At 39.2% G+C, this 16,472-nt stretch overlaps 1 protein-coding gene across 1 annotated transcript in view; it reads left to right on the forward strand.

Moving 5' to 3' along the window:
* GREB1 (growth regulating estrogen receptor binding 1) overlaps nt 1-15,939 on the forward strand; it is a 58,507-nt gene extending 42,568 nt beyond the window's left edge. Inside the window, exons 23-32 of the mRNA XM_009639815.2 lie at nt 1,707-1,865; nt 4,288-4,430; nt 5,183-5,344; nt 6,746-6,950; nt 7,767-7,941; nt 8,904-9,122; nt 11,313-11,448; nt 12,001-12,201; nt 13,814-13,952; nt 15,776-15,939. Of these exons, the coding sequence (XP_009638110.1) occupies nt 1,707-1,865; nt 4,288-4,430; nt 5,183-5,344; nt 6,746-6,950; nt 7,767-7,941; nt 8,904-9,122; nt 11,313-11,448; nt 12,001-12,201; nt 13,814-13,952; nt 15,776-15,939 (1,703 nt within the window). The remainder of the gene's footprint in view (nt 1-1,706; nt 1,866-4,287; nt 4,431-5,182; nt 5,345-6,745; nt 6,951-7,766; nt 7,942-8,903; nt 9,123-11,312; nt 11,449-12,000; nt 12,202-13,813; nt 13,953-15,775) is intronic.
* The last annotated feature ends 533 nt before the right edge of the window (nt 15,940-16,472 follow it).

The raw sequence follows: 16,472 nt of genomic DNA on the forward strand, positions 1-16,472 counted from the left end.
CTTTCTCTCAGTAAGAAAACTGCATACCTCTGTTTTTCTTGGGAAGTACTCAACAGCATTTATGTATATTAAATGATATCCAGGCATCGTTTTTAAGTTTAGAATGGGAATGAACTTCTGTGGTGAAGTATATAAAAAGAATCAGTGACATTCTGGCAGATTTATACCATGAGGAGCAATGTCATATTTTCTAAGTACGTAAGACTCCATGAGGGAGGCAAAGAGTTCCTTCTAGTCCCTAGTAGCTAATTTTAGTCCACATTTCCTTTATTTACAGTGTTTCCAGATATATTTCTGTAATTAAGGGCTGGATTACATAGAAAAACACGGGTGATATTTTATGGGAGATGTCTAATTCTGCACTAAAAGCATGCCCAGAGTTAGCCGTGGAGAGTCTCAGGTGCATGCTGCCACCGTCAGACCCTGGCTGGAAGCTGGTCAGACATTAGGAAAAATTTTTTTCACCAAAAGGGTTGTCAAGCATTGGAACGGGCTGCCCAGGGAAGTGATTGAGTCCCCATCCCTGGAGGTATTTAAAAGACCGGTAGAGGAGGTGCTTAGGGACACGGTTTAGTGGTGGGATGGCAGGGTTAGGTTAACGGTTGGACTTGATGATCTTAAAGGTCTTTTCCAACCTGAACAATTCTATGATTCTATGATTTTCTGAGGGACTGTGCCTCAGCTCTTGTCTCTGCCTGCTTTTTGGGGCAGTACCCAGGAGTCTTCCTCCACACTGAGCTGTGCTTGAGAAAGAGGCAGTTATCCCCCAAAGTTTATGGCAAAACCTGTGAAAAAGGGGACCAGTCTGCTAGGGGAAAGGTTTGTGCAAGCAACCCTTTGTATTTTAGGCAGGATTTTAGAGGTAACTCACAGTCAGGGCTTGAAGATAATTTCACCATGTCACTAACTCCACCTGAGTTTCAGATGTACTTTGGGTGCCAAAAGACAGGGTCTCACCTCTTATAAACAACCATTTTATACAGACACATAGACATGGTGTTACGGCTCTTTACAGCAGTTTACAGCTGACCCCCAAACTGAACTCCTCACTACTGACCATTTTACTCTCGTCAGATCTTTCATCCTCTTGACAAAGGTAGAGAAGTATTTTGTAAGGACTTGTGTACACCTGGGTTTTTACGTCAGTTAACCTGTTTCAGAAAAAGGCATGATTTCACTGCACAGTACACCAATACTATTTATTATTTTTCTCTTACCCTAGGGGGAATTATCTTTGATTACTCTGGCCTTATGACTTGAAGGGGTATTATTTGAGTTGTTTAACTTTGCACTTTACTTAACACTGCAATTTCTGAATCTTTAAAAGGGCTTCTTTTCCTCAGTGGGGATAACATATCTTTCCTCAGCTGCATTCACAAATGTGGTGATGAGTAGAAAGACTCCAAATGCCTGGATACAGGTAGATCAGACCCTTGACATTGTTTTCATCATCATCCCACCAACTGCTCCAGTAAGATTACAGAGGTCTTAAATTGATAACAAAGGTTTTCAAGCCAGAATTGGATTGAGGTATGAGCTACATTTGTTCAAAGGCACACCTCTTTATGTATAATAGTATTGCTTCCTCAGAGTGATGAAAGAAAAAAATATGCAGGAATAGTAGGCATAGCAAAACCATCTATAGCAATATAAAGAGCTTTAAAAATTGTAATTACATGAATTCTTATTTTTCAATAATATTATAGACATAAAAGAAGAATCTGATCAATACTACCATCAGCCTGGAGATATGTGGCCGGATTTGGAGACATTTAAGAAGATGCCTTTTGACTACACTATCCATGACCCAAAATATGAAGATGCAAGTCTGATTTGTTCAAAGCTTCAGACTATGAACAGTGAAGGTTAGAATTTGAAAAATCTAGACTGGTACACGTATATGTATTTATTTGTTTTTAACATGAGAATCCTGTTAAACTTGTAAGCAGAGCGAAATTATCAGAATTGCATTTAATAGTGAAAAAAGATTTGAAGGTTGCCAGAGGAAGCACCAGAGTATGAGCCTTATAAATGTTTTACGGAATATTATATAGGTAGTCTTTTATTAAAAAAGCTCTGATTCCACAAAAAGTTTGTGTATTTTAATGTTTTTATGTAGTAGCATTGTCCTGCCCTGTAGCAATGAAGTGACTTATGTGGGTAAATTTATTTATGTACCTGAAAGTGTTTATAGGTTTATTTTTTAGGTTTTGGTTTAGGTTTGGGAAGCATGAGATGAATAGGCCCAGATCTAGATTCCACAAGTATTGAGGTGTGAATTAGACCTCTGAATTTGCCAGCTGGACATACGCAAGCCCATGGGACTGGGTAGGATGTAGCTAAGCATGCTGAGGGAGCTGGCCAACATCATTGTGAGGCTACTGTCTATCATTTTTAAAAGGTGACGACAATTGGTGGAGGTTCCTGATGGTTGGAAAAAAGAAAAAGCGATACCCTTCCTCTACAGGACAGAAGGAGGATTGAAACAATTACAGCCCAGTCAGCCTGCCCTCAGTCCTCAAAACAATTATGGAACAAACTCTCCTGTAAGCCATGTCCAGACCCTTGAAGGACAGGAAAGTGACTGGGAGCAGCTAGAATGGATCTATCGTAGGCAAATTGTGATTAGTGAACATGATTCCATTTTATGATGAGACAGCTGGCACTACGGACAAAGGAAGAGCAGTGGTTCTATCTTGACTTCATCAAGGCTTTTGTCCCTGTCTTCTATGATATCCACATAGCCCAAACTGGAGAGAGATGGTTTGGATAGGTGGATTGTAAAGTGGGTGGGAAATTGACTGGGCCACTGAACTCAGAATAAGATGAGTGGCACAAATCTGACTGCAGCTGGGTATGCATGGCAATACTCCGAGACTGATAGTGAGGCAAATGCTGTTTAAGATTGCATGTTCAAACGGACAGAATGCAACATCAGCAAGTTCATGGATGATACCAAATTGGGGGAGCAGTCAATATGTAGGAAGGTAGCACTGCCATTCAGAAATACCTTGACAGGCTGGAGAAATGGAGCCTCCAGGAAGGAATCTCAGGAACAGGAACCTCATATATTTCAACAAAGGTAAAAGCAAGATCTTGCACTTGGGATGGAACAATTTTTTGCAGCTGTACAAGCTTGGGGCCAGCTCTATAGACAGCAACTTTGAGGAAGGCAACCTCATCATCCTGGTAGACAACAATTTGAACATGAGTCACCAGTTCTCCATTGGGTTAATGCCTTACTAAAAATCTAGCAAGCAGGTCAAGGGAAGTGATTATTCTTCTATGCACGGCACCTGTAAGACCACATCTGGAGTATTCTATCAAGTTTTTGGCTTCCCAGTACAAGAAGGACATTGACATACAGAAGTGATTCTAGTAGGGAAGCCACCAAGATGGATAGAGGACTGAAGCACATGATGTACATAGAAAATTGAAGAGAATTGGGTTTGTTCAGCCTGGAGGAATCTAGCAGGGGCATCTGATTGCTGTCATCAACTTCCTAATAGGAACTTATATACAAAAACTATTATAGATGCACAGCATAAGGACAAGATACAACAGACGCAAGTTGCAACATAGGAAATTACAATTAGATAGCATGAAAAATATTTCCAGATTAAAAGTGGTCAAACCATGGAGCAGGCTGCCCAGAGAAACTGGAAACCCCACCCTTAATGATTTTTCAAAACTTGACAGGACAAGGAACAACCTTGAACAATCTGATCTGATGCTGAAAATCCAAGTGAAAGATCTGGCCAGATGGCATATCAGAAGTCCTTTTCAGCAGAAATTACATCTCATCTGCCTTCAGTCTCTCACAAAGGAGACCCTTTTTTAAAATGTGGATTTTCGTTAAAGAGCAACATCACTAAATTTGCCAATTTCATTTCACGTAATCTACTGCGACGTCCATCATGGGATGGCAAATGTCTGTCATAAGATTATTTTTTATTATTTATTACTTTTGCAAGTATTCAACCAGTAACAACAGCAACAATAACAATTTTAATAATCTGGCTTTACTTACACCTCAGCCTTATGTGAAGTCTGTACAGAATTATCATAATCATGAATTTGCAGATGCTTCTTTGTAGTCCTCTTTGCTGTACATAACAATTTATAAAACATATTATGCTCAGAATTAATTCATTGTTTGTTTTGCTTGTGTTTAATCCTGCCATTGTTCCTAAAAGATAATTCCAGTGACAGAAACAGTTTGTCACAAGGGAATGCATTCTGGTCTTGAATATATGTTACATTTAAGCTGTTCTTTTTTTTTAATAGACAGACCAATGAGCAGGAGGCAGGAGGATATGTATACACGCCGTCAAACAACTAGGATGCGATTGTCCAAGTATGCAGCGTATAACACTTACCATCACTGTGAACAGTGTCATCAGTATATGGGTTTCAATCCCAGGTACCAGGTAAAGATTTCCAGATATTACTCTGCAGATCAGAAACTGAAGCAGACACAACCCAAACACAGTTTTGTGTACATTCACTGTATTTGAATTGGCTTAGAAGTTGCACATATGTGTTAAAAACAGATGATTTACAGATTTTGTTATTTCTTGAGGTTTGCCTGTCTTGACCAGACTGCAGGTTTGGGGATGTCAGAGGTCTGACCCTTGCCTCATTTACACTAGATTATTCAGTGCTGTAATCTGCATTCTACATGTATACTACCAGTTAAAACTACTTTCCCAGTAAACTTTTGCCACTGGGACTTGCTTACATTTTCACCCAAGTAACTGCAAAAGATGCTACTTCTGATACAGGAATAGTCCAGCATACAGCAGTGGCATACAGACCGTCATTACTCAGAGTAGTCCTCCAATTTCCTGCCTATTAGAATGTGAGGAAGAAGGTATTAGCAATGCAAATACTGGTTTTTATGTGTCAGTATTACTGAAAGCTGAGAGTGGCCTGTAAGTATTGGTACCATCTGCAAGACAAAGCTGAAACAATGGTTTAAAAAAGGAACAGTTTAATTTATTTTTTTTTAGTGTATTGTCTGGCCTAAGGGCATTGCTTAACACCTAGTACATCAGGTAAAATATAATGCCATCAGTAAGTGACTGTAGTCTGTTTGGTAATGTTATAAACGCGTAACTACACTGAGACCCTGTAGTTTGATTCTAACCATTGGAATTATCCTATTTTTTTCCACCCTCAGCTTTATGAGTCCACTCTGCATGCATTTGCGTTTTCCTATTCTATGCTGGGAGAAGAGATCCAGCTGCATTTTATCATTCCAAAGTCAAAGGAGCATCATTTTGTCTTTAGCCAACCAGGAAGACAACTGGAAAGCATGAGGCTACCACTAGTCACAGATAAGGTAGATGGATAGTTATATTTATGGTCATATATGGGAAAGAGACACTACCAATTTTAAAATTTGTTCTATTAGCAAGAAGCAAAACTGTCAAGCCACCAATAAGCTGTTTCTTTTGCTCATGTTCAAGGTTGGTCCTTTGGCATAAACACTCTTATCTAGAGCAAAAGGTCTTTGGTTATGGGTTTAAGATGTTTAAGTGAGACTGACTTCAGCAATGAGCTTCAGAGATGTGGGTTTGTTTATCATACAGTTACTAAAAGGAAGCAATTTTTTACTGTAGAGGAAGGCAGTGGATTATCCTGTCTTATTTTGTGTAAAAGCTCAGTTGCTTTCATATAAAAATAAGGTTCTCCAAGAATCTTTGTCATGGCTTCAGGACTGTCCAAAGAATCACATGCCACACTTGTAGGAAACACTTTGTAAGGTCATCCATCTGACAGGCTATGCAAACCTCCAGTGCTGGCACTTTTATCCTGGAGAAGATAAACTGCTTCCAATAAACAATAATCAATAAATACCACTGTCCAGTTTGGGCTTTTATGGCCAGTTCAAGTTCGAAACGGGAGTACCCAGGGAACTTGTGGATTATTTTCCTGCTTCTGCCACTGGCCTGCTTTGAGGCTTTGCCAAAAATACTTTTTCTTCCTTTGCTTCTTTTTCTGTTCACTTGCTCCAAAATGGTGCCTGCAATCTTGCTGCAAGCTTGAAAAGTGCTGTGGGATATAAAGCTAGATAATTATACAATATTTTTCTTGATCCACTTTAAACCCCCTTTTGTGAATTCCACTGGCATCAAATCCACCATTTTGGACTTTGGCAGATTAAATCTGAAGTGCTTAATTGTGAGGGCTTTGGAGAGTGTCTGTAAGGAGGCACACTTTCATTCTGGGTCCTTAATGACCTTAGTAGGAACGAGGCTAAAATCAGTTGCCCAGACTGGAACAGTCCTGGATGTCTATAGAAACAGGACTTTCAGAAGCTGTAGTATCAAACTTCGAAGCACCTAGTGTGTTTCAGTGCATTCAAGATTGGCTGATAGCCAGTCAGAAGGGTTGTACTCCAGTTTTGGAGTAAGGTGTTTCTTACCATCTTAGGTCCATCTTATGGACCTAAATTCTTTTCCAGATCTAGCCTCAAGGTCCTTGCCCACTTGGCAGGTCAAGGTTGGCAGTCCTGCCCAGCCCACCATACTCTCACCAGAGCTCTGTCACTAAGCTGAGTAATAGAGTTTTCTTCTTCCCAACTCTTATAAGAGTTGCTTATTTTCCTATTAAGCTGATTTAAAATGTAGCAGTTTGTCCAGTGTCAGTGAATCTGATTTATTCTCCTGAAGGATCTGGTTCTCTTTGTTTAAAAATCCTCCAGCTTAATACAGAAACTCATACTTCTTTTTATTTACAGAGTGAAGATTACATAAAAAGCCCCACTTTTACTCCCACCACTGGTCGTCATGAACACGGACTTTTCAATTTATATCATGCAATGGATGGAGCCAGTCATTTGCATGTTTTAGTTGTCAAGGAATATGAAATGGCCATATATAAGAAGTATTGGCCCAACCACATCATGCTTGTTCTTCCAAGCATTTTCAACAGTGCAGGAGTAGGTAAGTATAACAAAAAGTTCTAATAAATGCAGACACTCAATTTGGGCCCTTGAGGTGTTGTCACTCAACAGTGAAATGTAGCCACACACCTTGTAGCTAGCATATCCAATCTGGAGATCTGGATTCTCTTTGAAGACAATGTGTCACAGTCGAAGATGCAATTTGCTTAATCCAGATCACTAAAAACAAGCTAAATGAATTGCACCCTAGAAATGTTTACTCTCCTCTATTGATTTTAAAGGGAGCTGAGGGTGTTTACTTAGATGGAATTGCCTACTCTCTTTCCTTGTGGAAATAAGTTATGTACTATTTGCATAGGCAGCAATGCACTGATAGGGTACATCTCTTAGGTAGGTTCTGCTAATATAATATCTGTGAAATATTCAGCACCTTGCTTTTACTGCTGGAACGACTTACAGGCAGCCGTAGTGACGAACATTCAAAGTAGATTGTCAGGGGAAATTGTTCCCATGTTATTCAGTTGGTCAATCAACATCTCTAGATGTTTGCACTAAAAGATGCTAGTGGAGGCAAATATCTGTCAGGTTAAAAGAAGCGGTTGCTAAACCCTTAAGACACCAGCAAATCTTTGCACAGAAGTCAGGCTTCATTTTGAATGCTTCCCAGTGGGCTCCTATAAGTCACTTTCTTGGCAAGTGACAAGTAAGCTGGCTCTGGGGAGCGTTAGGGTGTTAAAACCTTCCGAGTGATTCATACCCTGGTCTGCAAAAATATTCACTTCAAAAGGCTTCCAAGTTAAAAGCAAACAATTCCTGCCCCTACTTTCAATCTGATGGTTTCTGTCCTTGGTTTCAGGTGCTGCACACTTCCTGATCAAAGAGTTGTCTTATCATAACTTGGAGCTTGAACGAAATCGGCAGGAGGAGCTGGGGATAAAACCCCAGGATATTTGGCCTTTCATTGTCATTTCAGATGACTCCTGTGTTATGTGGAATGCAGTAGAAGTTGATTGTTCAGGAGACAGGAAAAGGTAAATAAAGTAATATAAGCCTTTTCAGCTGATCTCTTTTAGCCTTTCACTGCATATCAGTTTTGAAATTACATTTGATATACTACAGCTTTTACCCTGTACAAGCGGAGAATAATATTTGCCTAACGAGAGAATTATTTTCCCTAGACATCTGCCTTTGCATAGCACGTAGTTCAGTGCCTGTTTTTCATTCCTGTCCCCTAAGGATTTAAGTGCCCTGCAGCCTTTGTTGTATAGCTTGACTTTGGTTCAAACCAAAGTTACTTGGACTGCAGATTTCAGACTCTGTAAACAATCCCTGATACACTGGGCAAGCATGGGCATTCACATGTACATTTCTAACAGGATTTTTCTAAGGAAGCTAAAAGACATTTCTGTGCAAATTGTGCAACCAGTTTCCTCTGGCTCTTTTGTCAGTCCCAGTCTGTATGGCTCCTTTATTAGCTCCCCAAATCCCCAAACAAGTATTTTTGGTTTTATTACTTTAGAACATTGTTTGTACTAGATATTTTTATCTATTCCCAAAACGGTGCTATGCAGAATTTACAGCAAACCTTCAAAGAGAACCAAACTCAGTGAAAAGTGAGATTCATGGACTCTAGGCGTGGGCTAGGATGATCTTATACTTTGCACTTACGTTATGGCACAAGGTCAGCAACCCTCCCAGAGTCATTTTGAACATTATCCAGTTAACTTTAAAAGTTTACATGTCTGAGTGTCTTTTAAAAGATTCAGACAAAGTTTCAGATCTGTCGTACTAGTCCCCACCACATAAGCACTAGTTAATTTTAAGTTTTGATTAGACTGAGAGACAAATAGTTGCAGTGAAGTAAGACAACACTGAAGTTATCTACCCAATACTCATAACTACATTTAACTGTTAAGAATTGCTTTTCAGCTGAATGAGATTCTGAATATTCTCTGTATACTTTTAAATTAACACATTTTTGTAATTATTGTAGTGACTATACATGGACTGAAAGGAATGTTTCCTTGAAGCAAATTCTGCAACATATTGAAGCAACTCCCAATGTCACTCACTATGCCTTAATTGGGATGAGGAAATGGTCCAGTAAAACAAACAGCGCTGAGATCAAGGAACCATTCTCATGCTGCCATGTGCATGATTTCATTATGCTGAATGTTGATCTGACACAGAATGTACAGTACAATCAGAACAGGTAAGTGAATCAGTAGCATCTTTCAATTGAGATAATGGACCAAGTAAAGGAAGTTTTACAAAAGCCCTTGTTGTTTTCCAGGGGAGGTTGTTAATGGGATGCAGACAGATTTTGTTTTCTTACTGATGGTTCAAATCCCTCCCAAATTGCCAGCAGTTGGAAAAAGACATTAATTTCCATAGTTCCAAATAAAGCAGTCATATTTGAATTACAGGATAGACAAACTCAGCAGTATGCCCTGCAGTATTGATCCCCTAGCTGCCTAGTAGAGGCAGCCTTTTGGTTAACACTGTCCTTCTCCTCCTGCCCACTTACCCACACTCCCTTCCAAAGGCAACAGGGGTATATGGATGAATGGTGCATAACCGAGTCTTGTTCTGACATGGAATTGAGGTGGGTATTACCTTGAGTAGCACAACACTGGAGCATACTGCATGTGTGCTCATCAGGACAATCAGAAGAAAGGAATAAATAAACCTCAACATTGGTGGCTGTTTCTCACATTCAGCTGTCTCAAAAATCCCACTTTTTCATTTATTGTGTCACATAGGATACATCAGAGCAGAACTGTATTCACTAGGTGCATCATCTCACAGAATTTCACTGATCTATGTGAAATAAATCATGATTTTGGCCCCATTTCTGGGGTACAAGCATTTATTACAATAGAATGAAGTAGGTATCACTAGAGGTGGAATCTACTTGCCTAGAGCCGGTCTTTAGGCACCTCAGAATATGCAAGATGTCCATATGGGGCTGACAGGTACGACATGAAATCTACATGTTTTTCTGTAAGCTAGGTGGGATATTCCAGGTAATCGAAAATGGCTCTACACACCTAGACTTAGATAATGGAACAGCAGTCACTGTACTTCTCAGAAGAACTCTCCTATCTCAGGAAGACGTCTTCAAGTCCAAGTTTACTTATAACTGCAGGGAAGCACTTCTGCTTTCATTATTCTGTAGATAAACAGATGACCTAAATGTCTATTGTCACCAGCCTGACACTTTACAAGAGCATTTTAAACTTGCTCCCATGCATCTCCTAGTTCAGAACTGTGCCGCCAGGCTGTCTAACCTTATGAAGCATTATGAAGGGCTAATGAAGAGAACGACAATAAAGCAGAATGATGTGAGTACAGAAAAAGCTCACCATAACCCTCTGTGTGGGTGCTGTCGAGCCTGAAGTATTGTATGGACATTCCAAGCCTGGGCTGGCAAGGAAAAAGGTACATTTTATAACACAGAGACGTCGACATTCAGGGATACCAAATATCCATGTAAATATTACTAAGATTAAAGACAAGGTTTGAGAAACACATAATTAAATACCACATTTCTCACCGATGTTCACTGTTGCAGTAATCACTCAGCTCTCTTAAATCCAAACCCTGGATGTAAATCCAACAGTTCTGCACGTCATCCTGTTTGCTGTGTAATAATCTACATACAATATGGAGAACTGAGTCTGAATTTTCCAAAGGCCAGAGAATTTGAATTTAGTCAGCTTTAGGAGTTTACCTTTTATTCTGCTCCATCTTATTTTTAAAATGGATCAAATTTAGCTCAGGGATGTTTGGCCTCATTATGCTTAACTTATTCCTATGTCTCAGCAATTCTGGTATATTAAGAAAAGACACCATGTCTTCAAATAGTTTATGTCTCTAATGTAAAATGACTTATTTCTGTAGAGGAATATTGAAAAAAAATTACTGGGTATTCATATCCTAATGGAAAAATGAATAGTCAGAGGCCTCTGGGCATTTGACAAATTGGGCCCAAATAGGGCCTCATCCATTACCTTGGAAGTCAAAGGAATTAATTTCCTTGAGCTTATTTGGGGTAGTAATGTATGTAGCTATTTTCTATGACTGTGTCAATGTAGTAAAAGGCAAAGAAAATGTTTTAACTCCTAGGTCTTTTCCCTAGCAATTTCCTACCTTTGTCCTTCCACTGTCCTCTGTGTTTCTGGTCCTTTCACTCCCTAAGTGGTTCCCTCCCACATTCTGATCTTCTTGAACTGATTCTAGCCTGGTTACAAAGCTGAAGCCCTGACTGAGAGGTGCTGGTGGAGGGTCAGTATGTTTGACATCCGTCCTTTCTGCGGTGCTGATCAAAGACCCCGAGTGCTTGTGTTTGTTAGTGTGTGATGAGAAACATTCCTCTGAACTATGATTCTCTTCTTACCAGATTTACATGTGATGATGTTGACTTCAACTTGCGTGTCCACAGTGCTGGCCTTCTTATCTGTCGGTTCAATCACTTCAGTGTCATGAAAAAGCAAATTGCAGTAGGAGGACAACGATCCTTCCACATTAAGTCTAAGGTGGGAACTGAGACCTCTGTTTTCATTATTATTAAAATGCCGTTTTCCTTCTTGTACCCTGTAACCAGGACAGTTGAGGTATTTTGGCGCATCATCAGCTGCCAGTAATGGGATATGTCTGCCATATTTGTTTTTTTTTTAAATTTCTTTCCAAATTCACAATATTCTTGGCATAAATGCACCTTTCCTTAATGATTTTCCTTTAGAGCTTTTAAAAACACCTGAAGTGTCTCTTTACGATCCAGGTAACCATTCACTATGAGTTTTTTCTCTATATTTGATATATTTGATGAATTGCTCATCTTCATATGAATTCATAGGTAGAAGTAATTTGGGTTCAAACAAGAAACCCCAAAGACTCTATAAATATATATATAATTCCATGAAACTCTAAAACTTTTTTGGTAGCAGATATTTTAGGATGAATGACTTTGCTTCTTATATAAATCTTAGATTTGTGGGATAGAGAGATATTTTATACAAAATAAAATTCAGATAAATACAATTTGATTGATCAGGATTGATCTGTACCAGAAATATTTTTCCTCATAGGTATCTGATACTCCAGTTTCAATCTCACCTGCTCAGTACATTTGTGCTCCTGACAGCAAGCATACCTTCTTGGCAGCACCAGCTCAGTTGCTCCTTGAAAAATACCTGCAGTACCACAGCCATCGCTTCTTCCCTCTCTCACTGAAGAATTATAGCCATCCAGTGCTATCTGTGGACTGTTACCTCAACTTAGGACCACAGGTACTGAACAAAATAATCTTCAAGCAGCTCAAGAAATGTATAGGCTATGTTTTGGATGAATTCATTGATGCATTCCTTAACAATAGTCACACAGCCTTTGAAGAATCAGGTATTAGATCCCTATAATGTTAAAATCAAATTCTTAGTCCCACAGAGATATTATTAGAGGCTACAAATAAAGTATATGGAGAACAATACCAGAATTGTCCTAAATACTAACATAGTGTGTGATTTATATTAGATTCTGAATTAACGCAGAGCACGTTTTTCTTTAAGAAGTGTTTTCTCTGTCTGCTATCATTTGGCCCTTCCTACAGCAAATTTTTTCCACAAGAGTGTTCTACAAATACTAGCTAGCCCTTAGAAAGCACTTCAAAATACAAATGTTTTAGTTCACTTTTGACTGATAAGCTGAGGCAGAGAAGCAAATACCAAGAAAACAGTCAGAAAGGGAGAAGCTGATACTAGATCTCAGGAGCTGTCGGCTCCCTCTGATGGGTTCAGATCTAAAGCCAAGATCATACTTAAACTCAAATGTAGGTTGGATAGAAGTATGATACTAAGGTGGTGGTGTTCAGGAGAGAGAAACTGTTTTTACCTTTTCACCTGACTTGAATACTAAATGAAATTCAGTCTTGCTGGATTTACTAAATTTCTTTACCAAAAGAGCTGTGTAATGACCTTCCTATATATGTTGCTCCCAGAACATTTTTAACCATATCTTATCTTCCTTTCTAGCTAAGCTCTTACAGGTCTACGTTCCCACCGTGCTTGGAAAAACAAACTGTGGAAGGGCATTGTGCTGTTACTGTCTTCATCCATTGCATCATTTCAGCTCTAACCCATTCAGCACATGAAATTATTTCACTTCAGTTATGGAATTGCCACCTGAGCTGGAATATGATACAATAGGATTGAAGCAATATGGATAAATATAGACATCCTGGGCCAGAGTGTCAGTTGATGGGGGTCAACCTTCCTCCACTGAATGGTGCTGATTTATGCTAGATGAAGGCCTGCCCCAGCTAAATAGTACAATGGCACTTTGGAAACAAAGCTTCCTGTGGAAGATTCCTTCATTTAAATTTATAAATCCTGAAAGAGTGCTATAAATCTTCCCTGTTCCTAGTGGATTTGGGGAGTAACCATAAAACAAAACTAGACAAGAGCATTTATGTATATGCACGACTACTGACTTGAGTAATCCTATCGTAATGTAAATGAAATAAGTAATTTCTAAAGTGTTCTTCTCACGTCTGACTGCACATTTACTATATTTACTCGTGTAGATAAACTGTTCTAGGTAGGTCACAGCATTATGGTTATGTGGAACTATTGTTACTGTGGCTTTCAAACCCTATCATATTTAAACCTCATGATAATAATAGAAACGAATAGTAACGACTGATACATAGTTACAAATAGTGCTTTAATATAGATTTTTAATAAGTAGATGGAAGTTTAGGAAGGAACTATAAAGATCACAATATCTGGAGTTGGAAAGCAAGTCTGAATTTGAATCAAGTGCAAATACTGAAAGCTTGATATCAAGCCTTACCTTTATAAAGAAGCTTGGAAAATGTTCATTTTTTTCCCCCCCTCTCCCAATCAGATTGCAGTTTGCTACGTGAGTTCTCGGCCTCACTCTCTGAATATCAGTTCCTCTGGTTTGACATTCAGTGGTCTCCTGCTATACCTCTGTGACTCCTTTGTTGTAGCTAGCTTTTTGAAGAAGTTTCATTTTCTTAAAGGTGAGCTGCAGTAATTTTATTACAGAGAATTATATGACCTAGTCTCTGGCAACCTGGGGAAAAATGTATTTTATATGAAAATATATATGTATATGCATGTATTCATATTTGTCTCTATACATCCCACATGTCTTTGATGCTTGATCATGCTGGGTCTGTGCTGTAGTAAGCTGGTATATAACAGTGCTGTAAGTTCTGCAGATTTCTAAGTGGGGAGGAATGCTGGATCTGTATCATTATGCCTAGTGTATATCCATAACTCCTTACTTTATGTTTGAAAACCAAGTATTCAAGATTTATGTATGAAGCATTTACTTACTGTGTTCTTGCAGGTTTTCTAATTTTCAATAGAAAATGGGTGATGGACAAGCCTCCATCAAAATCTATTAGCTATTCTTGGAAATAGAAGCCAGCTCATCTAAAAATTATTCCTAATAACCAGTTTCTCCATGTAGTCCTTACGATGGTGGATAGCAGTGGAGACCAGTAACTTCCATTTGTAATGTAGGCAGCCACACTGCAAACTTCTTTGGGATTGTTCTGCTACTATCTTAGGTATTTAGCGCTCTGGGGATTTGTTTCACTCACAGCTATAACTGTCACTGGAGGAAGAACACTGTGGCAAATGCCTTCTTGAAACGGGCAGAGTTGTTATGAACTGCTGTGTTCTTTGTTGCAGTCAGTACAGTCTCATGTAGATGCGTGTAGCAAAGTGGGGTAGACAGTGCTTTTCCCTGCAGACGCCACTGAAGCCACATGAGTGCCAGTGTCTGTGCTCATTCTGGAGCAGTGTCCACATTTTAATCAGACTCTAGTTTCTCTAACAAGGCTATCAGAGTAACTGCAAATGAAAGCAATGCTTTTGTACTGTATTTTTCGAGTGACTTTCCATCAGTTTCATTAGGCACAAACCAGACAATTTTTATAGTGGGTAGCACAAAGTGTATTTGATTTGGGATTTCTCCATCTCCCTTTGCAGTCTACCTGATTTTCTAACCTGCCACATGAGCATTAAACATCACATGACTGTCTGTCTTGTTTCTTTTTATTAAATTCACTGCTTTTTTTTTTTTTTATCTTGGGCATTTCCACTTACCTCACCATCTTCCATTCAGAATGCTGGTAAGGTAATTACTTCCTTTTAATTGAGCACTTTTCTCAGAAGCCAAGAAATCACGCATGCAAGGTAAAATGGTATCAGCATGCCAGTCAAGTCAGTTGATATTGTTGACTAAAACACGGTATTTCTTACTTTGGCAGTCTGGATTTCCCTGTGTCCATAGCCATACAGACCAGATTCTTCTTTTCCAGCACATTATCTGACCAATCCAAAAAGCGCTGAAGTTTGTGATTAGTTTTAAGGACATGTTTAGACCATTTCTGGTCAGGAAAGCACAAAGAGCTTAGTCAGCCATCATGGTGATTGACTTGTGGTGTAAGTGTTTTGGTGAGTGAGGGTTTCACTCAACAAGGTAATGATCAGTAGGGCTAGAACAGAAATGGTTGTAGGGCTTTATCTTGTTTTGTGCCAGGACCCATCACCACTTCTTTTGACCTGATAGTTTTGCCCTTCCTTACCTTAACAAGTAGGGAATGTATTGTTAGTCCAGTTTACTAGCTGAATACTAGATACCTCAAGTTACACAAGAAGTTCTTGATAAATAGGGAGCTGAAAATAGTTCTCCTCTTCATTTTCTCCCAGGCCCATTTGTAACTCGTGGTGTGTGAGTGGTGGAGTTCTATGTGCTAAGGGGTGGTGGGAGCTGGGTGATCTGAGAACAAAGGGGATTCTCACATGGGTTTCTTTTTAACTGTTTGCTTAGGTGCCACCCTGTGTGTGATTTGTCAAGATCGCAATTCCCTTCGCCAAACTGTTGTCCGGCTAGAGCTGGAAGACGAATGGCAGTTCCGACTGCGGGATGAATTCCAGACTGCCAATGCAAAAGAGGACAGACCGCTTTTCTTCCTGACTGGACGACATATCTGAATGAAAAGAGACACATTTCCTAAATGATACAAGAGACGAATTGCCACCATCTTATGAAATTACTTCTGAGAGGCTGCTTTCTCAACAGAAACAGGACTGTTTTCCGTTGTTTGTTAGAATGACATCAAATCAGACAATTTACACTCGTATTTCCAAACATTGAAGTGACTATTCTAATTTAATTGCCTGATGGAAGTCATTCCTAATTCCTGGGAGAGACACAGAAACTTGCTATTCCGGCTGGAAATAATTTTGCATCAGAATGGAGGCCAGCGAGTGCACTTCTGTGACAAAAAGGACCACATGCAAGTTCATAAGCAAGAGTTTTAGAAAATTTTGTGAACATTCCTGAAATGGAAAATGTAAATTTAGGAGCAGATTTTGTTTTACAGGTCTTATTTATCTGACAGTTGGCAGAAGGCAACAGGAATTGTTACAGTTTTGTAGTATACTGCTACTGATTGATCCAGGTAGGCTTTTTATATGAAGAGTTGTAAAGTATATTTCTTAAATAGTGGGAACTCAGTTGGAGC

The sequence above is a fragment of the Egretta garzetta genome, unplaced genomic scaffold (assembly GCF_000687185.1).
Source record: "Egretta garzetta isolate BGI_Z169 unplaced genomic scaffold, ASM68718v1 scaffold15, whole genome shotgun sequence".
Lineage (NCBI taxonomy): Eukaryota > Metazoa > Chordata > Aves > Pelecaniformes > Ardeidae > Egretta > Egretta garzetta.